The following is a 25,528-nucleotide window of genomic DNA, read 5'->3' as shown; positions in this document are numbered from 1 at the left end:
CTTTCTCTCCCATTCTCTTGGGTAGGTAGAGTTAACATAGTAAAAATGGCAATCTTACCAAAAGCAATCTACAGACTCAATTCAATGCCCATCAAATTTCCAGCAAAATTCACAGACCTTGAAAGAACAATGCTCAACTTCATATGGAAAAACAAAAGACCCAGGATAGCCAAAACAATCATGTACAACAAAAGAACTTCTGGAGGTATCACACTCCTGAACTTTAAACTCTACTATAGAGCTACAGTAATGAATACAGCTGGTATTGGCATAAAAACAAGACAAAGACCAATGGAATTGAATCAAAGACCTGGATATCAATCCACACACCTGTGAACACCTGATTTTTTGACAAAGAAGCTAAAATGGAAAAAAGAAAGCATATTCAACAAATGGTGCTTCCATAACTGGATATTAACATGTAGAAGAATAAAAATAGATTCATATCTATCACTATGCACAAAACTCAAGTCCAAATGGATCAAAGACCTCAACATAAAAACAACCATACTGAACCTCACAGAAGAGAAAGGGGGAAGTACACTTGAATGCATTGGCACAGGAGACCACTTCCTAAATAGAACCCCAGTAGCACAGACACTGAGAGAAACAATTAATAAATGGAACCTCCTGAAACTGAGAAGCTTCTGTAAAGCAAAAGGACACGGTCAACAAGACAATATGACAGCCTACAGAATGGGAAAAGATCTTCACCCACATCGGACAAAGGTCTGATCTTCAAAATATAAGAAGAACTCAAGAAACTTGACATCCAAAGAAAAAAATAATCCAATAAAAAATGGGTTACAGACCTTAAATAGAGAACTCTCAACAGATGAATCTCAAGAGCTAAAAGACACTTAAGGAAATGCTCAGCATCCTTAGCCATCAGAGAAATGCAAATAAAAACAACTCTGAGATTCCATCTTACACCTGTCAGAATGGCCAAGATCAAAAACACTGATGACAACTTATGCTGGAGAGGATGTGGGGTAAAGGGAACACTCCTGCATTGCTGGTGGGAGTGCAAGCTGGTACAGCCCCTTTGGAAATCAGTATGGCAATTTCTCAAAAAATTGGGAATCAATCTATCTCAGGACCCAGCAATACTGCTGTTGGGTATATATCCAAAAGACACTCACTCATACCACAAAGACATGATGTACTCAACTATGTTCATAGCAGTACTGTTTGTCATAGCCAGAACACGGAAACCTTGATGCCCCTTGACCAAAGAATGGTTAAAGAAAATGTGGTACATTTACACAATGGAGTACTACACAATGATAAAAAATAATGCCATCTTGAAATTTGCAGTCAAATGGATGGATCTATAAAACACATATTGAGTGAGATAACCCAGACCCAGAAAAACAAATATAGTATGCACTCACTCATAAAGCAAAGAAAAACCAGCCTACAGGCCACAGTCCCAGAGAACCTAGACAACAAAGAGGATCCTAAGAGAGACATACAAGAATCTACATATGAAAGTGAAAGATAAGATCTCTCGAGTAAATCTGATCACAGGAGAGGGTAGAATGGGAGAGGGGAGGAAGTGAGGGAGTTGAGAAAAAAATATATAGCTTAATAAAACAAAAAAATTAAGTGATCTTTCAAACCCCAGTGAAATCATAAACAAAGCCAGGCAAACCAGGAAAGGTTATTTTTTTCTCTCAAATACTAATTCTACCTAAACTTTCATATGCTCCTCATTCTCAAATGTTACTGCTGTAAAACCACAGCAGGCTGGGGGATAAAGGAAGTAGCCTGGAGGAGGCCGGCTGAGCCCTCCCCTCAGATAAGGGCAAGGGGGACACTTGTCAACTCCTGTGGCTACAAGACAGCTGCAGAAAGACGAAGGTCCTTCTAGCCAGTTTCCCAGGCAAGTGTCACAGGGTGATCAAGAGAATCAAACTGTGAATGCCACAAACTGACCAAAGAAACCTTTATTACCTTAGCCATGTAATCAGGTGGCAATTGAGCAGTTAGTAAAATAGGCTATTTCTAGAAGACCGGATTTTGACAGAACGCAGTAAAACCAAGATGAATTAGGAGAGAGGAAGCAAACAACAGGACAAGAAGTCTCCTTTTGTCCTGTTTAAATATGAGAGAGCAGGGAAATTCTGGATGGGGGCTGTGACTAGAACTTTACTTCTATTTGTATAAATCTGTTCTTGCCGGGCGGTGGCGCACGCCTTTAATCCCAGCACTCGGGTGGCAGAGGCAGGCAGATCTCCAAGTTAGAGCCTAGCCTATTCTACAAAGTGATTTCCAGGACAACTAGGGCTATACAAAGAACCCTCGCCTCTAAAAACAAAAACAAAAACAAACAAGAAATTTGTTCTCTTCCAGAAGCCTCCAGTTCCCCCTACCTGGTAAGACTTAGTCGAGATCTCCAAACTTGGCTATTTCCACAACTGCTGTCCTAAAGCTGGCTTGGGGAAGCCTCAGAGGGCATCAGCTCAGTGGCACACCACTTGCCCAGTAGGCACAGGGCTCTAGGTTCAATCTCCATCTTAAAATGAATGTTTCCATGGGTCAGGATTGCCATAGGAGAAATAGCACCTTCGCTAAGACTGTTCAAACACTGCTGATTTGGGGAGCTGGGCATATTAACTCAGGGAGAGCCTGCCTAGCATGCATGAAGTTCAGGGCTCCATCTTCAGTGCTACATGAACTGTTTGTAGTGGCAAACACTTGTTAGCCTAGCATTTGGGAGGTAGAGGCAGAAGGATACAACGCCACCCTTGGCTCATATTGAGGAGTCCAGGGCAAGCCTAGAATACAGAAAATTCTGTTGAAAAATAATTATCATTTTTAGGACAAAGCACATATATGTAACAAGTACACCTTAGATACTAATTATAAAGAACAGTTGCATGCTCTTTGGTCTCTGTAGAACTGATCCCAGGATCCCTGACAGATCCCCAAATTCCCTCATGTTCTACCCTCTTATATCAAATGACATAGCCAGGCCCAGTGGTTTGTGTGCCTGTACACTAGCTACTCAGGAAGCTGAGGTGGGAGGACCACTTGACCAGGAGCTCAACATAGCAGGAGCTCATCTAAAACAAACTGGGACTAGAGTGTAGCTCAGTGGAAGAATGTTTGCTAGCACGCACAAGATCTTGAATTCCATCCCAGCACAGAAAATAAAACGTCAATAAAATAGGTATAAGACTTATATATAATCTATGCACATCTTGTATGCATCTCTCTGAATTATTTATAATATCCAACACAATGTGTATCAGTCCAGTTTTGAGGAGTTTGCTGGAGATAGGCCTTGCGTATTCTGCCTTTGAGCTACCCACCAATAGCCTCTCAATACCTGATAAAATGCAAACACAGTATAAGAGTGGCTGGAGTGTATGGTTTGGGAAATAAGAAGAAAAACGGGGCACTATTTTCTGGTTCTGTTCTTTGCATCATATATGTGGAGTTCATGGGTAGCTGGGACCAACTGAACTGTGGCTGAACAGAGAAAGAGGATTTCTAAAGAAAGGAAAGGGGCCCAAAACTGAGGACAGAGTTTAAAACATTGCCCATTAGTACCAGCTCCACAGACAACAAGGAAACAGGCATGGGACTGGAGTGGGAAGCATCTGGAAGAAAGCTGGCATTCCCAAGAACCAGGCTTTGTACAGTGCATGTACCCACTCACAGAGATGCAGAGTGCTGGAGGCGTGGGGGCACCGAGGCAAGCTGCAGTAGGGAGCATGCAGCTAGGTGGGCAGTGGGCTCATCTCTGTGCCCGCCTGCCACAGCGGAAGGCTGACTTGGAAGGGTGGCTGTACTCACCACCACAGGGGGACACACAGCACCCCAGGGAGTGTCAGCGCCAGCAGCAGCATCCTCCAGTCTCGGATGAAGTAAGCAAACAGAGGCAGCACCATGTAGCCAATTGCAAAAAATGTGCAGACTCCTAATGTGGAGAAGATAATTCGAACTGACTTGCTCAGAATTTCAGTTCCTGTTCAAAACAAGGGGGCAGAGTTAGCGTTTCCACTCTCTTCAGCGTTTGCTTTTTGAGATGGGTTTCTTTCCATTACTCGGGATTGAACCCATGGATGCATGACAAGGGCCCTACCAATGAAACTTGAGCACCTGCCTTCTGAGAATGCTGCATTTTCAGAATAAGAGGCCAGTGGGAGACACAGATGGTCCTGTCCAGGAGACAAGAAGTGGCTCTTTTGAGACACTGTGTGGAGTCAGGGTGTGGGACGCTTGTCCACAACTGTGAACAGACACTGGCCTAGGAGACAACAGCGACACTTCCGGCTGTCAAGACACACTCCTGTCCTTGAACCCTTGGACGTGACACCCAGAAGCCAGCTGCCTCTGGATCTTCCCAGGGCTGGCGGTCAGCACTGGAGCTGATGCTCCCCAGGCAGACAGTGCTCGCTGATGGGACAGCAGGGAAGGAGCTGTTCTGCTGTCCCTGCAGTGGCAGCCCCGGCACCGGACACACACCCAGTGACCAGTGCAAAGGCTCAAAGGCACGTGCAGTTGGCAGTGCTGGGGAAGGATGTGTTGGCAGCTGGCTTCTGTCCCGTGCAGCAAGTACACAGCAGGTCACTAGCAGCGGGTCTTCAGAGATGGCCTTGTCGCTCGGGTCAGGATTCTAGCATACTACAATTCTATCCACTCTGGGCCCTGTGCCCTTAGGATATGATATAGCCAAGGGCAAGAGCTTGACCTTTTGTGTAGGGCCTGCCCACACTAGTAATATTGATTGCCCAATTGAAAAATCTAGATTCATCCAGAAGACAAAACTTTATGAATATGTCTGAATTTCTGGATTGGGTTAACTGAGTTAGGAACACCCCTCCCAAATGTGGGCAGCACCACTGCATGGGACGTGGTCCTAGAAAAAGGGAGTCACACCCCTCTGTGGTTTCCTTCTGATCTTTCAGTTTCTTGAGAACGGTCAGGCTGACTTTGAACTTCATAGTCTCCTGCTGGGTGTCTCCCAATTTCCACAGTTTTTTGCAGACCAGACTTCTAACCCCAGGACCATCCCATTGCCTGCAGACTCTTTCCCTAGGGTGGTGTCTGGTTACTTTGACCTTCTTGAGTATCATTTCCAGATCTTTCCTTAATTTATGAATGAACACATTCTACCATAGCCTGGCTGTCTTTGGCTGGGATTATGATGTGATAATGAATGGGTATGTGCTCTGTGTGTGTGTGTGTGTGTGTGTGTGTGTGTGTGTGTGTGTGTTCTTCCTAAGCAGAAATCTAGAAGCTGAGGAGCTGATCATGGAAAAGAAAAGCACAGAGGACTAAGTGAGACTCTCATTTGTGTGTGAGGCCAGTAGATAAACGGTAGCATTGGGACACGGTCGTAGAGCAGATGCTAACAGACACAGGATGAGTTAGCTATGCTCCAGGTAGCAGGTAAGGACAGAGATCTGCCAGCCTGTGGATCAAGGTGGATGGTACAAACAACTCCTTATTAGTCCTAATGCTCTATAACTTTTTAAAAAATATTTATTTATTATGTATACAATATTCTGTGTGTATGCCTGCAGGCCAGAAGAGGGCAGCAGACCCCATTACAGATGGTTGTGAGCCACCATGTGGTTGCTGGGAATTGAACTCGGGACCTTTGGAAGAGCAGGCAATGCTCTTAACCTCTGAGCCATCTCTCCAGCCCATGCTCTATAACTTTTGGGGTCTCTCCCTTCCTTATACATTGCTGTCATTTGAGTGAGAAATGCTCCCCATAGACTCGTGTATTTGAACACTTAGTCTCAACTGGTGGCGCTATTGGGGAAGGTGATGGAACCGTTAGGAGGTGGAGCCTTGCTGAAGGAAGTACATCTAAGGGTAGACTGTGGGGTTTTATAGCCCGAATCCACTTCTTTTTCTCTCCATGTTTATGTGGGGAGAAAATGTCATCACCCTGTTCCCTGACTGCCAGCTCAGCCCCATGTTCCTGCTGCCACGCCTTCCCCACCTTGATAGACTCTAGCCCCTCTGGAACTGCGAGCTGAACCAAACCCTTTCTTCTCTCAGTTGCTTTCCATCAGGGTGTGATATCACCGCAGCAGACCAGTAACCAAGATACACACGATCACCACCATCATCAGTCATTATAAATATCATTATCGTATCATGAGCACCATCATCAGCGTTATTGTCACCACCACCATCCCTATCATTCCCATCGTTGTCACCACCATCATCATCACAGCCATCGCTTTTCCGAGCACTTCTCAAAGCCCCATTCCAGGCTAAATGCTTACATAACCATCTCTCTGACTCTGACCCTACAAATAATCAGCTGAGGCATAAGGAGTTAAAGCCACTTGTCTACATTCGTGTATCTGTGATGGTTATGCAAGCTGGATGTGACACCTCACACTTAAGATCCCAGCGCTCAGGAAGTATAAAGGGGATGGCTCAGGAGTTCTTTGGCTGCACACACGGAGTTCAATGCCAGCTTGAGCTACATGAAACCATGTCTCAAAGACAAACAAACAAACAAACAAAAAACCAATCTCACAAACAAATAGGTTGGGGGCTCTGTGGGTAAAGTGGTGGTCAATCAATCATAAGGACCCGAGTTCAAATCCCCAGGGCCCATATGAAAACCAGACATGGTAGCACACATCTGTAGCTCTAGCACTCGGCGATGGAAACAGGAAGATCCTGAGAGCTTCCTGGCCATTTGGCGTAGCTGAAATAGGTAAGTTCCAGATTTAGTGAGAGAGTATAGCGGAAGACATATGACATTAACTTCTGGTTTCCACACATGCACACACAGGGGTACCACACATACACATATATATATATATATACATGAACATCATACATGCATATATACACTTGAACAAAATCCAAACAAATAAAAATCCCTAAACCCATAGCAAACAAATAAACCTAACACATGATGTAGTGATGTTGATATTTATCAACCGATGCATGTCAAGCTTTCAAGAGGAAAACTGCCTGGTCAAACCCATGGTCTTATGGACCAGTCCTTCAGCTGGGATGCTAGTGGAGACACAGGGGAGATGAATGAGACCATGGATGTCTTTCATAGTCTGATCATTAAACTGGCTAATAACCAAGCAGTTCTCTCTAGGGAACATCAGGAGAGGGCCTCAAGTCTGACAGATGTAATAAACTCTTTGTGTGCTCACCCAGAAAAAAAGACCTGTGGCAGAAATGATTTCCAGCTCTGCTCATCAGATCCCCATCCTCCTACTTTGCCCCCATAGACTCATGATTGTAGGCAAAGCCTGGCTTCTCAGTGTCTCTCAAGAGACACTTACATCCAAATCAAAGGGTATGTCCTGGCTCTGCTGAGACCATGAACAGCCTTAGGAGATTGTGCCCACTCACTGGCTCCTCCACCCAGGAGGATTTTATATCATATCATTGTCAGTCAGCCCCAGGAACCACTAGGCACACATCACGAGGAGGCAGCAGGACATGCACCTCAATGCAGCTGAGGCCTGCAGCTGAGGCCTGCAGCTGATTCAAGCTCAAGAAACAAGCCTGGGGAATATGCATCTACTAGGATGGGCTGAGAGGGTGGGCCCTATGTCACAATGGGGGTAGAGTGTGGGTTCCTCTATGCTAAATCCCCCAGAGATGGTTAAAATGTTGCTTGTCAACATGATGGGCTCTAGGATCACCTAGGAGACAAATTTTTGGGTATAATTGTGAGGGTGTTTCTAGATTGGGTTAACTGAGGAGGAAAGATCCACCCTAAATGACCCTAAATGTGGATGGTGTCAGGTATGGGATAGGAAACACGGTTGAAGAGAGAGAGAGAGAGAGAGAGAGAGAGAGAGAGAGAGAGAGAGAGACAGACAGAGACACAGACAGAGACACAGAGAGAGAGACAGAGACAGAGAGAGACAGAGAGAGACAGAGATACAGAGAGACAGAGAGAGACAGAGACAGAGACACAGAGAGAGAGACACACACACACAGAGAGAGAGAGAGAGAGAGAGAGAGAGAGAGAGAGAGAGAGAGAGAGACAGAGACAGAGACAGAGAGAGAGAGAGAAGCACGCACACTGGACACAGGTGTTCATCTTTCTCTGCTTCCTGACTAATGACACAATGTGACCAGGGGTCTCATGCCATGCTGTCATGATGCAGAAAATAAAATTTTGGTTTTTGAGCTAAGCCAGTCTGGTATTTGGCTACGTCATTCCATTCAAATAACAAGTCAAAGTTACATTTCAAGTTAAAAGCATTTAAGGACTGGTGTGTACATCAAATATACAGTGTATTCAGGAGACCCGTGGCTTGATCCTTGGTATCACAAAGATAAATACATTAAGAGGTAAGTGAAAATAATAAAAATAAATATGGGGCTGATAAAAGTTACATAACTAGCATAGTCCAGTTTCAAAGAAATCTGAGATTCCTGAGAGCCAAAGCTGTAGAAGGCGCCATCAGTTGTACCCTTACTGAAAGGAAACAGGGACCAGAGGAGGCAAGCTTTAAGCATGTCTAAAGAACTGTCCTAGTGTGTGATAGGGTGGGGGTGGGGCAGTGGTCGGGTGTTGATGTTAGAAGCCCTGGAAAATACTGATGAGACAGGAGGTGGTTAGGTTTTCCTGTAGAAAACAGAGACGCAGTTCTTTACAGAAGATGAAGGGTGCTGCTGCCCTTTTACCCAGACGTCTGTGGGCAGGTTACGGGTGCTGTGCCTGAGAATGACATGGGGACGGGGGAAAGCTGGAGCGCGGGAGGTCATTGACCCTGGTCTTGAGCCCCACTTCCTCCACACTCTGTGTTGCTTTGGAGAGTTTGGCTGTCCTTTTGTATAACCTAAGATTCTGGCAAGCCTGGGGAGAGTTAAGTGCAGCCCAGAAGGAGACTCCGTACAGCTTTGGGAAGAATTCAGCTTCTGCAATCAGTGCAAAGATTGATTTCCAAGCTGAACTCTTAACATCCCAAGCATCTAGATTCCTTCCCAGAGCATGGAGGATAAAGTGCAGGCACAGACAGAATTTCTTAAATGAAAATCTGTTGGGGTCAAATCTGGCTTCTCGGAAAAACCCCAACAAATGCCCTTGGAATGTAGCTATTTTAGTCCTGACACACCAGAGGGCGCTGCTGCGCTGCAGGAAAACTAGCAGCCACGAAGTCTGTCCTTCCACCAAGTCCTCCCTTTCAGGAACTGACTGGGATCTCCGCCTGGTCTGGGACAGATCAGTTTTCAGTGACACTCACAGGTTTTCAGACCTAAGGTCTTAGTACAAATGTTATCCCAGGACCTAAAGTCAGCAGTTTCCTCTAGAGCCCCCTAGGATGAGGAGTGTGGACCCAAGCCGACAGGGAGCCCTCTATTGGTCGTTGACTTGACACACCTCAGCTCCAACCTACCCTTGACCTGGCCCCCGCCCCCTTCTCTACCCCGCAGTGAGGCCATGGCCACGTGGGGAGCGGGAAGGCCAGAGCTGTGCACTGCCCTATTCTCACAGAAAAGGCTCTCAGAGCTGGAGCCCCTGTTTGTCAGGAGGAGCCGGTCTTGTTCTATGAGTCTTGAACAGCTGGGGTTGGGGTCCTGGGAGGCTGAGCCAGTGGATAAAGCGCTTGCCATGCAAGAATGAGAAAGTGAGTTCAAATCCCTAGGACCCACCTAAAAGAGCCGAGCACTGTGAAACATGCTTGAAATATCAGCGTAGGTGAGGCAGAGACGGGAGGATCCCTGGGGTGGGCTGACCAGCCCGATTAGCCTGAGAGTTCCAGGCTCAGTGTAAGATCTTATGTCCAAAGATAAGGTGAATGGTTAGCTGGTTGGCTCGCGACAATCTGAGGTGAAGCCAAGGGACCCACATGAAGAAAGGAGAAAATGAACCCATCAAGCTGTTCTCTGCCCTTCACGCATGTGCTAAGGCACGTGTGCACCCCTTCCATACGCAAAATAAACATTACATTAAGAAATAGACGGAGAGCAATTGTGACAGACTCCCGGTGTTTCCCTCAGCCTTCCACCTGCCCACACTCCTCGGCTCACACTTTTGTGTGTGTGCACGCGCACGCACGCACACACACACACACACACACACACACACACACTCTAAATAAATAAGCCAGGCATATCAGAAGGGTGACTGCTTTGCATAGACCCCTCCTCCATCCCAGCCTGGGATCTCTGGATTCGTCCTTCTACCCAGAGTGACCTTCAGGTCTCCCCCAGGGCCACACCAATCACTGTTTGCAGCTCTCCCGTCAGTACAAACTTCTCCGCTCTCTACAGAATGGCAATTTTTCTTAATGGTGAATTTTGTTTTGCTTTTATGAGCTATGGTATTGCTACATAGCCCAGGCTGTCCTAAAACTTAGCATTCACCTATCTCTGCTTCCTGATAACATGTGTGCAGACTCACAGATGACCTCAGAAAAATTCCCGTTCCACCCCTGGTCCCGGCAGATATGAACCGCTCTCTGCACACCAGGGCTTGCTCAATAGAGGGCCACCTTCTGGGACCACGTGGTTCCTGCGTGCTCCATCTCCTCTTGTGTCCTCCCTCCTCGGATATGAGGCTGGGCCTGTAGCAAGAAGCCCTTCACCAATAATTAAAGGAATGGAATTTGGACAATCCACCTTGGCAACCTGACAGAGGGCGTGCATGTCTTTGGCTAATAGAACACACCATTGCCAAGGCCAGTGAGTCACAGGTTCCTGAGAGCAATCAGAGCCACATAGCCAGGTGCAAGAAAGGCATTAGTGCTATTGAAGAGACACAATCAATAATTATGCTGGGACAGCAGGGACAAACTGGGGTAATTTGGGGTCAGCTAGCATGGTTGTTCTAAAGATTGTAGGACTTGATGTTCATCGCACTTGGGGTGACTCTCATTTCCTCTCGTCCTGATGGGGGGGATCAGAGTGTATATTGGTGGTGGGGGCTCACACTTTTGAGAACAGCCCTGAATGGTTTCTGTGAAGCTCACCTCACTTTTCCCCAGATAAGCTGGAGAGGGTCCAGGATGTCCCTAGGGCCTAGGAACTGATGGCTTGCCCGCCCTCTCAGCCTGGTCTTCCTTCCAACAGGAGAACTGTTATCAGAGAGACGCAGCTGTCCTGTGCAACGCTCATCTGCTCTGGGCGTGAACTCAGATCCAGGCCACAGCAGATCTGCCCAGGTGGGACAAATTCTTGCCACCGAGCAAGTGACTCTCCCACTGCGTATATGCCTTGTCAACCCCCCTAAGTCCCTTCGTAGGCCACCAGCCTTATGCCTTTATAGCACAGATCAAGGACTTCACATCCCTGCTGTCTCCCCCACCCCAGGATCTCCTGTTCCAAGCCCCTTGCTCCCGAGGATGTGTCTACTGTTGTGTGGCTACTTCTTCCCAGCTCCAGCTCTTGGTTTTAGTCCATACAGATGGCCCTCTCTGAGCCCCTGCCAGGCTGTGACTGGCTCGAGGTGCCCATAGCTACAGCCCCCCCCCCCCATACACACATGTATCTAAAGTTGAGGACACTTTGGTCTCACACTCAGTAGCTCCCTCCTGCCCAGCATTTCACAGGGTGGAAAGAAGGGACACCAAGTCTCGAAAGTCATTCCTACCTAGTATGAAGGCCACCACGTAGTTGGAGATCTGGCCCATGCCCACGATGACGAATAACACAGTGAACATCTCCCAGCTGGTGGAGAAGATCTGCACGAAGCTGAATCCAGTCTGCACAGCCATGGTCGCAAAGAGGACTTTCTTCCTGCCAAACCTATGGAACACAACACAACAGCGTAACTCAGGGTGTGTTGTAACACCAAGCCTAGCTTTACTGTAGGGTCTGTCTTGTCACAAGACCGAGCTATTTTCTCTTCCTTTTGACATCCTGTTAGCTTCCTCCCTGGAGAGGCCTCCAGCATCCACCTGCCCGGGAACTACCTTCCGGGGTGCCAAGTCTTACTTTTGGAGGAAACATCTTCTGTGATGACCACATGGACAAATCTGATCTTTAGAAGGAGGTATAGGAGGGCTATAGTTCTGACTCAGTGGATAGAGTGCTTGCTTAGCTGAATGAAGCTCTGGCTTTGATCCCCAGAATGGTGCATTAGCTGTAATTCCAGTGCCTGAGAGGTTGAGCAGGAGGATCAGAAGCTCAAGGCCAGCATTGACTACACAGTGGTTTTGAGGTCATCCTTGACCATCCCGGGCCTGTCTCAAAAAAAAGAAAGAAAGAAAGAGGCACCACTGGTAGAAACTGCCAGACCATTTGTGAGACGTGGGTAAGACATAAAGGGCAGATGGCAGATACTCTTATCATCCACATGGGAATTCTGTGTGTTTAGAAACCCCCTCAGGGGCTGCTGCTTCTTAACCTTGGCAGCACTTGGAACCACCCAGCGAGCTTGAAAAATGACAACCCTTGATTCACAGTGGTTCAACCTAGGACTTCATGATTTTGTAATGGTGGGAAGTGTTCTGCATTTAGCTAGAATCCCTGCTTGGAATTCGTACTCATATTTCCCCCACTCTGCCTGTTGGACAGGGATGCGGCCTGGGGGGCCTCTCTCCCCGTGCTGAGCAGTGACAGTAAGCTACACTCCTGACAGACATCTGGCTGTTTGCCAAGCTAGCATGTCATGTTAAGCATGTGAAAAGTTTTCTTTTTCTTTTCTTTCTTTTTTTTTTTTTGATCTAATCTCTTCAGTTGAGGGTGGGTTTATTAGGACAGGGCTTACAGAAAGTCAAGGAGCACCTACACTCATGCCAGCACCCGACTTCTCCTGAATATTATTTGTCTGCAAGGCAGTTTGAGCCTTGGGGTGTTATGCAGTTACCCAGGTATGTCGATGTGTCTCTACAGCTGCAAACCTTTGCTTTCTGGGACGATGTCATTCTCAGCCATGTCTGCTGTGTCACTGGTTGGTTTAAGCTTTAATGTTTTATTCCGTTAGTGACCAGTGGGCAGGGTGGAACATCCCTGCCCCATTCCCTCTGGGCCTTAAAGCTGGTGGAGGGGGGGCAGATTCCCAGGAAGCGCTGTCCAGCACCGCTATTAAACACTTCCACCTGCTGTGGCCACAAGAGAACATATAGGGTAAGCAGGACACAACTTGGGATAATGCAATCTTGTCCCTGTGAAGCCTGCAGGCTTTGGCGACCAAAAGCCAGCCTGGGTTAGTTCTATGGCTGCAGGCCCAGCCATGGCTCCATTCCCAGCCTCAGAGAATGCCTATCTGACAGGACTTGGCTTTGCTCTAGCTGCTGGCTGTTTGCGCAGCAGTGACATGTCACCTACCCCTGCCCTGTCAAGAGTTGGGGGCAGAGTCAGGGGCAATGATAATACCAGCCTCCTGTTCTGTGAAGGGGTTTGTGGCACAAGGGCCCTGCTTTCTGTTGGGATCGATACTTTGATCAAAGATGGTCAAAGCCCCATGAATTCAGACTGGGAGTGTGACAGAAGCCTTGGCAGGATACGGAGGTGAGGGTTACGTGTACCATCTGTGAAAGACTTATTTATTTACTTAGCTAGTTTGTAGTAGTTAGATAGGGCAGGTCCTATTATGTAGGGGTGCTACAGTTAAGGTTGTACACTAGGTTTATCTGGGAAAGATTTACTTAGTCAGACAGAGTCTTAATATAGACTTCAGGTTGACATTGAACTTTTAATCTTCTCCTCAGACCCCAGCCTCTCAAATGCTAGGCTTCTCCTATTATCCACTCAGTGCCTCGAGGATCCTTGTCTGTGTAAAAAGCCTGTGAATTTGGCCTTGCGTCAAGACAGGCTGTGGACTGATAAGTAGCTCCACCTCATTGTTCCCCATCCAGAGTCCTTACCTGTCTGACAGCTGCCCAGACACGAAGGAACCGCAGAGAACGCCTACGAAGAACAGGGAGGTGGTGAGGGGTGTCTTCCAGTCATCCTCACACACCAGATTCCACTGCCAACAAGACAGCATGCAACGTGAGCCCAGTCCTCCAGCAGGACCCACCCGTGCCCCGCTCCAAGGAGCGCCAGATGGATGCCAGGTGCACTGTCCTCCCTTGCGCCAACCCTTTGGCTCTGTGCAAAGGGCACAGGCCTTGTAGCTCTGGGTTTGACTCTGCCATTCAACGTGACAAGAAGCCCGAGGGCATGCTACTGCTTCCCATTGAGACACAGCTTCCTCTTCAGGAGGGAGGAAATGGCTTCAACCTGCTCGCATTATCTAAAAGGAGATTGGCAAGCCCACAACCCCAAAGCAGTACGAAGTGAAGAGATCCTCATTCCTCTGCTTCATAGAAGACAGCACAGAAGAGAGAGGTTTGAAAGGCCAGAAGAGAAGGGCAGAGGGCACAGCTAGCTGGTCCAGGAGTAAAACATCATCTCCTTTGTTGAAGACTGAAAATAGTCTTAGCGCTGTGAGGTGTTTAAGCACAGTCTGGGAAGTCTTGGTTCCCTGGTCCCCTCAAACCTAGATGGAGCATCTAACCCACTCCAGGGGCTACTATGCCAACACGCCCCACCCTTTCCAAGGGGTGTCTGAGCCTCCTTCCTCCACTCCTCTACCCTCCCTCCCACCCAGCCTTCCCAGCAGTGTGGTTCCTCCCAGTCCCCAGGCCTTGTGGGACTGACTGCTACCACACTAACAAGCTCCTGCTGGTGGATCCATAAAACTAGTTTCAGCCAGAGTTTCTGTTCCCAGATTTCCCCCTGGAGTCAGCTCAGCCCAGTCTCAAGGGAGGCTGCAGAGATTTTAAAGTGTGCTTGGTGACCTCTGCTCATATATTTTGGCCTGGAGGTGTGTTGTGTGTGTGTGTGGGAGCAGTGTGTCACAAGATGGGCTAGCAGAGGAGAGGGACCCTCCAGCTCACCCCTTGCCCCACTGTGCGGGCACCCTACATCTGTGGCGTTTGTGGAGCAGTTTGTTCTTAATCCCCACAGCTGCCTTCAGAGTGTAGTTGATTTAAAATAATCCCTGCATATGCATTAACCCATATTGCGTTCTGTAGTTCTGTAGTGTGCGGTGGGGGGGGGGGATTCCTAGAAACACTAACAAATGAAAAGCTAAGGCGATCAAGGCGAACAAAGTCAGGGAGGCGATAAAAACTCAAGCCAGGAGTCACAGCCCAAGGGTTTGCCTGTGGCAATGGCTTCCGCTACCCCAGCCACTCAGTTTAGCAAGGCCTGGTGACCCTCGTGACCCTCGTGGTCATGCCTTCTGCAGAGCACCAGCCTGCCTAGACTTCTTCCCATCAAGGCCGCTCCAGGCTCACGATGCTGGTAGGATGCCCAAGCATGGCTCTGCAGAAGAAGAACATGGACCAGGAACTCAGCTCCCTCGCCTTCAGAAGCAACCCAAGGGTCAATCTGAGATTATCAATCACTTATCCAGAATGACGTTGCCTCGCTTGGTGCTATGGTGTGACTGTTCCCACTGAAACTCATGGTGAAATATAATCCCTATTGTGAAGTGTTAAGGAAGTAAACATAATTAATTCAACAATGGTGTTTGGAGATAGGAATTTTGGGTGGTGATTACGAAAAATGAGGTAATCAGGGTGGGGCCTAATCCAAAAGGAACGGCAGCTTTGGTAGAGGACAGATATAAACGAGTTTTATGTCTTCTTGCACTGAGGCCCTGTGCACAGATTCCCTGTGCAGGAAGGCCTGCACTAGACATAGCTCCTGGCCGTGCACTTCTCAGCACTCATAACCTCGGCTTGAGCCGGCCTTTATTCTATTGTGTGTGTTGGTATATGTGTATGGTTTTATGTGTGCATGTTACATACATGTGAGTGTGCATCCACACATATGGAGGGTAGAAGAAGATGTCAGATGTCTTTCTCTATCACGTCCTGTCTTATTCCCTTGAAATAGAGCCTCTCACTCTCACGGAACAGGAAGCTCCCAATTTAGACTAGGCTAGCTGGCCAGTGTGCTCCCAGCATCTACCTGTCTCCAACCTCTAATGCCAGGGTCACAGATGTGTGCAGCCACGCCTGACTTTTTTACATGAGTCCTAGGGATTTACACCCAGGTACATGAGCAGCCACACAGCAAGTGCCCTTACTCCCTGAGTCATCTTGCCAGCCCCAAGTGTTCTTTCTTTATAAATTACCAAGAGATAGGGCCAGCAAGATGACTCAGGGGTTAAGGTGCTTGCTGAGTAAGCTCGGCCACCTGAGTTCAATTCCTGGGGCTCATGTGAGGGTGGAAGGAGAGGACCAGCTTCATAAAGTTGTCCTCTGACCTCCACATGAACACTGTGGTAATGCACCCACACCCCCCCATTACCCCCCACTAATGTTAAATAAAGTTAAAAAGGACATTACTCAGAAATGAAAATAGACCTGAGGTCCCTGAATGGGCTCCGAGAGACAGGGCAGGCAATCAGCTCTCTATTGCTGTCCAGCCAGGTTCCTAGGTTTGTTCACCCTACAGACCAGAAGGAGTAGGGTCAGTGTGCCTGAGTGAGTGGCTACCTTCCTCCAAAAAAGCTGGCCAAGGCTAGGAAAGCGGCTTGAGATCAAACCCTGACACACAGAGACTCATCATTGCGTCTCCAAGGGCAGGGCAAAGAGCTCCCACTCTTCTTCCAGGAATATGACACCAGACGATAATTGCTTAGGACTTGGGGTAGAAGGCCTCCGTCACCGCATTCAGCCTTGCACGGAATGCCAGCAGTGGTTTTACCATGCCAACCATTAACCCTCACTATTCAGCTGCATCTGGGCAGCAAAGAGCTTCATAGAATGTTCTCTACTTTGTGGTTTAAAAAAAATTGTTTCGCTGTCAGGAATTTGAATTAGAGAAGCAAAGAAAGGACTTAGTGCCCAGCATGGGAGTGCATGCCTTTAATTCCAGCCCTTAGGAAGGAGAGGCAAATGGGTCTCTGAGTTCAAGGCCAGCCTGGTCTACATAGGGTGTTTCAGGACAGCCAGGGCTACACAGAGAAACCCTGTCTTGAGACACCAAAGATAAATAAATAGATGGGCTTAGAGACAGAAAGGAAAGAGAGAGGCTTACCGAGATAGAGCCAGACCCGTGTGAGCAAAAACAAGAGGTGGGAATTCTACCTAACACAAACTGAACTTGCTGGACCCCTGGTTCAAAAGTGGCAAGGACAAAATTTAGGCAACCTCCATTTCTCCTTCTCTCTCTCCTTCCCTCTTCTTTTCTTTCAGCGTGTGCACACACTCGGGTGCGTGTGCATGCACATGAACACACACACACCTGTCAGAGGTCAACACCAATTATCGCACCTCAGGTGCTATCCATCTTACTTTTTGAGACAGGGTCTCACTAATTAGGCAAGGCCAGTTGGTTAGGAAACCCCCAGAGTTTGCTCTACCTTCCCTGGTGCTGGGATAACAAATGTATTCCACCACACTGAACTTTTTCACATGGGCTCTGGGGAGCAGATACAGGTCATTCTGCTTGCATGGCAAACCTTTATTGACTGAGCCATCTTCCTAGTCACTGAAATTGAGGGTTTCCAGAGAGGAATGATGGTGTAAGCCTAGAGGATTAAGAGTTTTGAGGATAGCCTGTGCTATAGCTATAGGTGGATTTTTTTCTGTTCTGCCAGCCAGCTCCCAAATCGTGACATGAAGACATATTATTATAAAGGCTTGGCTGATAGCTTAGTCTTGTTACTAATTAGCTCTTACATCTAAAGTTCACCAACTTCTATTGATCTATGTGTTGTCACACGGCTTGTGGCTTTTACCTGTACTCTAGTATGTTTGGTTCCCTCTGTGCCTGCTGGTGACTCTGCCCAAGAGTTCTCTGTGTGACTCCCCTATCTATGTCTTCTGCCTAGCTAACGGCCATTTGGCTTTTTATTAACCCAACCAGAAGGCACCTTGGCGAAGACACGTCGTCACGAAAAGATTATTCCACAGCACTATACAGCAAGTCCTGGTATATAAAAAAAAGTTTGGAAAAAAGGAAAAAAAAGAATTTCATAGCACCCAAAGCAGAACATTGTGATCAAGTGTGTAGGCTCTATGTGACTGCACAGGTTGCCTGTCATAAGGTAGCCTGTTGGAAATGGCATTCAGACTTGTTTTCTTTGGACAGAAGCATGAGTACTGGGGTGGGGAAGGATTGGATCAGTTTCCTGCAACTCTCTTTCCTGGAGACCATGAAAGCAAGATGAGAGTGCCTTACTGAGAAAAGGTACCAAGCCACATAAACATAGACAAGAACTCTGGGTTAATTCAAGTTGTAAAACCTAGTTAATAATAAGACTGAGCTAAAAGGCCAAACAGTTTATAATTAATATAAGCTTCTGTGTGTTTCTTTGGGACTGAATAACTGCTTAACCAGGCTGGACAAAAACTTCTATCTACAAATGGCAACCAAACGTTTGGCAAGAATTTTCACATAAAGCCTGAGAAAGCTTAAAAAAAAGATTCTAGACAAACAAGAACAGAGTCAAGTGCAGCTTCTTGGTAACTGTCTTTTCTCTGGTAGGCTCTGTTTGCTGGCAGCTTTAAGAGAGGCTTCCTGACTCAGCGTTAGCGGCAAAAAAAAAAAAAAACCCTTTGCAGTTCTTTTAAGAGGTCCTGCCACCAAACACTTAAATGGTGTTTATGAGCAACCAGCACCAGGCTTCTTGGTGGTGGCATGGACATAGAAACTTCACAGAGCTGTGGCAATAAATCTGGCTCCCGCCAGTACCTCCATCATGAAGCTAGACTCTCAAACAGCTAAAAAAAAAAAAAAAAATAGGATGGAGCCAGTTACTAAAGCCGCAGCTTTAATCCTACCCATGCTGTTTAGCGGATTAAAGACTCATGTGGTCAGAAAAAGAGATATATAGTAAAGACAAATTCAGGAAAAAAACTCTCTAAACGGTTTACAGTGTGTGTGTGTGTGTGTGTGTGTGTGTGTGTGTGTGTATGAATGGGAGAGAAAAGAAAAAAGATAAAGAAAGTCCTTAAAACAAGTAATAGAGCAGTCAGGCATGGCAGTGCACGCCTTTAATCCCAGCACTTGGGAGGCAGAGGCAGGTGGATCTCTGTGAGTGAAAGTCCATTCCAGTCTACATAATGAATTCCAGGACAGCTAAAGATACACAGAGAAACCCTGACTGAAAAAAACAACAACAAAATTTACAAGTAAAATTAAAACAAATAGAGTTAAAAATAAAATCCACGTAAAGATGGAAAACACACAGAGATCTGGATACTGTATGTTACTGTGCTGTCTTTGAGTTGTTTGACTGCTGAAGGAGCAACAGCTTCTAAAAGACATCTGATTATAAATGCTGCTGAATTAATCCAACCTAAATATTTTGAAAATGCCTCAACTTCAAAATTTAAGTTCAAAGATAAGTTACTTTGAAGAACAGGTTTTGCTTTTGTTTCTAAAGGAAATGAGAGGCTGTAGATTCATTCTGGGTTAAGAAAAATAAGGTTTGATTAAGGAAGACCCCCTGAAAAATTGCTAATGGGAACAGATGGCCCAGATGATTCAATGTTTCAGAGAGCCTCTGTTGTGGTTTCTCTCTGAGTTCTACGTTCAGGACAGCTTCAAGACTGCTGACCAAGACGATTCAGCCTCAGAGAATACTCCAGTCAGCATTTGACCATAATCCTAAATTTTCTTTGATTATCAGCACCCCCAATTATCAGGAAGTAGCCTAGAAAACTGCACTCAATTTTCCAAAAATGGATTATGAATGTTTGTCTTTGTTTAGCATGCTGGTTACAAGATGTTATGGATAACGATTGGAAAAAAAAAGCTAAACAGAGGAGAATAGATTTAAGGTTCTTGTTTTGAAAAGAAAAAAGGGGAACTGCTGTGGGATAATGCTCTTCTACACTGTAAAGATTTGTCACTTGTATTGGTTTAATAAAACATTTATTGGCCAGTAGCCAGGCAGAAAGTATAGGTGGGGCAACCAGACTAGGAAAATTCTGGGAAGAGGAATGGCAGAGAGGAAGTCACCAGCCAGATACAGAGGAAGCAAGATGAGAATGCCTTACTGAGAAAAGATACCAAGCCAAATGGCTAAATATAGATAAGAATTATGGATTTTTAAGTGGTTAAGAGCTAGTTAATAATAAGCCTGAGCCAATAGGCCAGTTTATAATTAATATAAGCCTCTATGTGTTTCTTTGGGAATGAATGGCTGCTGGACCAGGTAGAACAGAAACTTCCATCTACAGCTGTGGGTCTCTTTCCTTCCATGAAGAAGAAGAGGTGGAAGAGGTGCCCAACAAGGTATCCTGACCAGTCATGAACATACAGCAGCCATTTGACTCAGTCCCATATGGGGTACTGCATGTCTTTGGAGATCCTGGTAAATGTGATTAGATAACATGGCTGTTCATGGTTTGCTCTAGGGCTCTAGTCTCCTTTTGAGAGCTTTTGTGCCCAAAGAGTCTCTTTGGAAAGCCATCAGGCACTTGGGTTTGCAGACAAAGTCCTATCCAGGACCCAGTAAACTCCCTTTGGTAACAGCCATAGCAGATCTGTTAGAAGACCCGTTTCTCTTGATTGGATGGAACTTCTCCCCACATGTGGGTACACATATGAACACACAAATATACTTCTATTAGAGGATCAGACCCTAACGGTGGAGGCCCCACTGACCAGTTGGGGCACTGCTGGCCTCATTCTGGGGATGACCTTTTAAGCCAAACATTGATGTTTTCAAAACAGACTTCCCCTCTCTTTTCCGAGAGGGTTAAATGTGGTAATCAGCTGACTCAAGCTAGGCAGGGGGAGGAGGACTAGATGGGTACCCCTAGATCCTCAGGGTTTAGGACTGGGGTTCCTACAACAGAGCAGAGTGTGATCTACCTAGCTGTATCATGTGTCCTTCGGTTCTGTTTCAGTAGATAGAAACCAGGTCACAAAGGTCATGAGGAACAGACTGGGGATGTAGGTCAGTGGCAGAGTGCTTGCCCAGCATACATAAGCTCTGGATTCAATCTTATCACTGCTGGGAGGAAAACAAAAAAGAGAAGAAGAGATGGAAGGTCACTCTCGGCTTCTTACATCTTATAAATCATAATAAGAATAACAACCCCAATGTATTTTTATTTTGAGACAATGTCTCAGATAGCCCAGGCTGTCCTTGAACTTGCTATGTAACTGTGGATGACCCTGAACTTCTGATTTTCCCAAGTGCTAAGGTTACAGACCTGTACCACCACACCCAGTGGCCATACCAGATGCTTAGTATGCACGTTTTATTGCTTCAAGAGCTCTCAACATTGTCCTATGGGATGGGTACTCCTTTTTTTTTCTTGTTTCATAAGTGAATAAATGAAGGCATGGGAGCAATGAAGGGACTCCTCCAAATTGTTTTTATAGTGGACTGGTTTAGTGGAGTTAATTAATCATTTGGTCATCTGGCTTTAAACACCTGCCCCAGGCCAGGGTCTGTGTTGGGCATGCACAGGACATAGTTCTTTCCTTCATAAAGCTCAAGGTCAAACAAGAAGACAGCCCCTCTATGCCCGTGTGTCTGCATGAGCCCAGCATTGTTGTGAGCAGGTTCTGTTCTGGGCTACTTCATCCTTGCTCTCTAGCTAGAGGGAAAGAAACAAGGCAGCCTTCCCTCTTATCCTTCATCAGAAGGACAATGTTCTCACACCTGAATAATCAGTACAATTGTGTTTCAGATGACCTAGAACAACACAGGCTGGGCACTTGGTACATACCTAGACTGTTGATGAATGAATACTAGCCAATTAAGAGTAACAGAGAAATGGGGCCTGGGGCTAGGGAGTACCATGCACTGCACTTGAAAGACACCTTTGATTTTTAATTCTCCAAGCAGTTCGAGCCAGAGGTGACTGTGAGCTTGTACCAAAAGCTGTGAAGGACCATAAAGATGCATCCTGCACAAAATTGAAACCCCCAGAAGGCAGTCTGATGCTGAGCAAAGAACACAGGTTTTCTTAGATTCTGGCACTTCTGACATGTGACTTTACCCGCACATTCATCTCTATCAGTCTGCTGCTTTATTTAAAAAATTATATGTATGTGAAGTCCATGCATATGCTTGTATGCATGCACACGGGTAGACATATCTGTGCCTGTGGGTGTGTTTGTGCAGGCCATAGGTCAGGGTGCCTGTGTATGCACACATGGTCTTCCTCCACTGTGTGTATTTTGAGTAAAGGTCTCTCACTGAACCTGGAGTCAATGGTCTGCTTGTCTCCACAACCTGCCAGTGCTGGGGTTACAGGCACACGCCATCATGTCAGGCTTTTATGTGGTTACTGGGGATCCGAACAGAGTCCTCATGCTTTCGAGGCAGGCATGAGGACCTTACTGATGGAGCCATCTCCCCAGTTCCCCTTCTCATCATTTTAAAGAAGAGACCATAGACCCTCCTGAGATAGGAAGCAAAAGTGCAAACAAACTTCTTTAAGAAAAAAATTCCCGGGGCCGGAGAGATGGCTCAGAAGTTAAGAGCATTGCCTGCTCTTCCCAAGGTCCTGCGTTCAATTCCCAGCAACCACATGGTGGCTCACAAGCATCTGCAATGAGGTCTGGTGCCCACTTCTGGCCTGCAGGCATACACACAGACAGAATATTGTATACATAATAAATAAATAAATTTTAAAAATCTTTAAAAAATACATGCTTAAAAAAAAAAAGAAAAAAATTCCCTCTCAAATGACCTGTGCCTCTCCACTAAGGAAAGCCATGGCTTAAAGTGGCATGGGTAACAAGCTAAGTGTTTACTCTTGAATGTGCCTTGAGGAAAGATTCTTAGAAATAAAACTTCCATTCAAGTATGAAGAAAGTTAGAAAGCTCTTACCATAGGGTATAAAATCCTTCTCTAAACAGACTTAATCCCAGAGATGACTGTGAGTGAGAAATTAGCATCGGTCCATTTAAGAATTAGCAACGGGTCTCTACAGTGTCCTCTCAGGTCATCCTCCTCCCAGGAGGAAAGGAAGAGATGACAGTTAACAACAAAGTACATATCCACCCCAGCTCCTTCTTTATAACTTGGCTGTGAAATTTCTTGATCATCTGCAAAATAAAAAAAACAGAAACAAACAAGAACCCCGAGTGTTTAATTTCTTCTGTTATTGACAGGTTTGTTGAGATATGATGTACATTACAGAAGTCATGCTTGTAAAATGTGTAGTTCTGCAGTTCTTAACATAGCCATAGAGTTGAGTCAGCAGTGTTTCCTATCCTTTGTGTGTTTCTGTGTAATAGTGCTAGTATCTGATTGTGGTCCTTGTGTTCTTGTGCGTTTATGTGTGCATATATGTATATGCAAGTTTCTGTGTGACAATGCTAGTACCTGATTGCTATGGTCCATGTATGGAGGTCAGAGAGGTTGGGACATCTTGCCTTATTTGAGGTAGGGTTTCTTTTTGCTTGCCATTGTGTATGTCAGATTAACTGGCCCATAAGCTTCTGGGGATTCTCTTGTCTTGTCTCTGCCTTCCATCTGGTCATAGGAGCCCTGGGATCATGGACACACAGTCCTGCATCTGTCTTTACATGGGTGCTGGAGATCCAAACTCAGGTCCTTGTGCAGCAAGCATCTTACTCTCTGAGCCATCTCCCGGGTCCAACATCTACTTTTAGAATATTTCATCACTCTTGAACTAGATCTCAAGCCCGTTAGCAGGCAACCCTGTTGGCTTCTCTTCCCAGCCTACGACACTCATCTATTTTCTGATCATGTGAGTTTCTTTTGGGGAAATAGTTCATACCATAAAGACCTAAATTTGTTTGATTTTGTTTTGCTTTATAGTACTAGATGCTGAGCCACATCTTTGACTTGTTATGCTGCCTTTTTTATTATAGGCCCTTTTCAGTTAGGGTGATGCTTTCAAAGTTCATCATGCAGTGGAAGCCTGGGCCAGTGCTTCCTTCCTCTCTATTGATGGATGATACTCACAGTATTGCTATAGCATGTGTTTTATATCTAAATGTATAGACATTGCACTGTTTTTGGCTACAGTGTATAATGCCTTCATAAGTATTTATGTGTGTGGGCATGTATTTTCATTTCTCTTAATTATATGTGTAGTGGTGTAATACTTAGGATATAGGGTAGGTCTCTGTCTAACCCTTAGGGGAGTTCTCATTCTGTTTTACAAAGTGGCAGTCCTGTTTTACAACCCCCTCCTCAGCAATGGATGATCTAAATTAAAGAGGTATATGCCAAGAGGTTCTGGAAGTAGTGAGCGTTGTTTTCTCTCAGCAGTTAGAATGCCTCCCCCATCACCACCACTACCTTTGGTCTTTGGTTATTTATGAACACGAAAAGCTAACCACATTTGAGTTCACTTGTAAGTCACAAGTCATATTTTTGCTGCTTTCCAACTTTCCTCTTTGTGTTTATCTTTCATTATTTTTATTATGACATATCTGAATAATGATTTCCTTGTCTTACTCAGAGTTTGTTGAGCTGCTGAGACGGGGAGAGCAATGTTTTTCATCAAATTTGTCTTCTTGGAGCATTTTTTTTTTTTTGCTTTTCTTATCTTCCTCTTATTCCCATTGTGTATATATTGGTGAGTTAGTGGCATCCCATGTTTCTCTGAGACTCTGTGCATTTGTTATTCCTTTCCCCTCTTTGTTCTTTGAATTTTGTAATTTTAATCTTCTATCTGAAAATTCATTGGTTCATTCTTCTGCCAGTCCAATTCTTCACCAACACCTTCTTGGGATTTTTATTTTTAGCTCTTGTTTATTTTCACTCCAGAGTTTCTATTTACTTTACACACACCACACACACACACACACACACACACACACACACACACACACACACACACACAGTGTCTGCCTCTTTGTTGGTATTCTGTATTTGATGAGAATGTCCTCCATGCCTCCTTTATTTTTTAACATCCAAATTTCCATTAGTTCTTCGACCACAGTATAGCAGCAGTTTCTGTTCGATCTGACAAGCAGGCCTGCACGGCTCATGCTGCCTCTTTTCCCTCTCCCCACTGACTGAGTCACACTTTCCCGTTGCTTTGCATGTCATGCATAGGCATTAGGTGTTTAAACAAAGTTTCAGATGAAATATGAAGCAGTATTTAAAACATTATTAAAAATGGAATAATGGACTGTGGTGCGGTCCCCACCAGTCTTCCTCCAGGCCGCACCACCACCCCTGCCACTCGCTGGACTCTGTCCCTCCAAGACCCACTCCACCACCCAACCCCATGCACCTGAACATCTTCTCCATGGCCAGCCCTCCCCCGAAACCCCAGAAGACTACATAGGCACAGGCACAAACCACACCAGTTGGAAAAACAGGTGAGTGACTGCCCTCCCAACTGGACTGCCCGAAAGTGCAGACCCTAAACCCCAGTGCCCCTCCCCCTCCCATGCCAGCACCAGTAAGGCAGCTGGGCCTCCAACTCTGGTGGAACTCCACAGTTCTGGTGTAGTCACTACCAGTCTGCAAGCAGGTGAGAGAGCTACCTCTGCTGCACCACCACCCACTGGACTCTGTCCCTCCAAGACCCACTCCACAGCCCAACCCCACTCATCTAAACATCCTCTCCATGGCCAGCCCTCCCCCGCAACACCAGCAGACTAGGCACAGGCACGAACCACACTTGTTTGAAGAACAGGCACAGGCACAGGCACAGGCACAAC

At 46.1% G+C, this 25,528-nt stretch overlaps 1 protein-coding gene across 2 annotated transcripts in view; it reads right to left on the bottom strand.

Moving 5' to 3' along the window:
• The window catches only part of Slc22a4 (solute carrier family 22 member 4), a 60,128-nt gene that overhangs the window by 15,847 nt on the left and 18,753 nt on the right, over nucleotides 1-25,528 (bottom strand). The window contains exons 2-4 of one of the 2 annotated variants that reach the window (XM_038328391.1): nucleotides 13,773-13,876; nucleotides 11,555-11,709; nucleotides 3,805-3,976 (exon numbers count right to left, since the gene is read on the bottom strand). In XM_038328391.1, the coding sequence (XP_038184319.1) occupies nucleotides 3,805-3,976; nucleotides 11,555-11,709; nucleotides 13,773-13,876 (431 nt within the window). Of the gene's footprint in view, nucleotides 1-3,804; nucleotides 3,977-10,366; nucleotides 10,457-11,554; nucleotides 11,710-13,772; nucleotides 13,877-25,528 lie in introns of those variants that run through there. The other variant, XM_038328392.1, reaches the window with a different exon arrangement.

Source organism: Arvicola amphibius, chromosome 4 (assembly GCF_903992535.2).
Source record: "Arvicola amphibius chromosome 4, mArvAmp1.2, whole genome shotgun sequence".
Classification (NCBI taxonomy): domain Eukaryota; kingdom Metazoa; phylum Chordata; class Mammalia; order Rodentia; family Cricetidae; genus Arvicola; species Arvicola amphibius.
The sequence above is the reverse complement of the archived record's forward strand: the minus strand, read 5'-3'. Positions and strand labels throughout refer to the sequence as shown.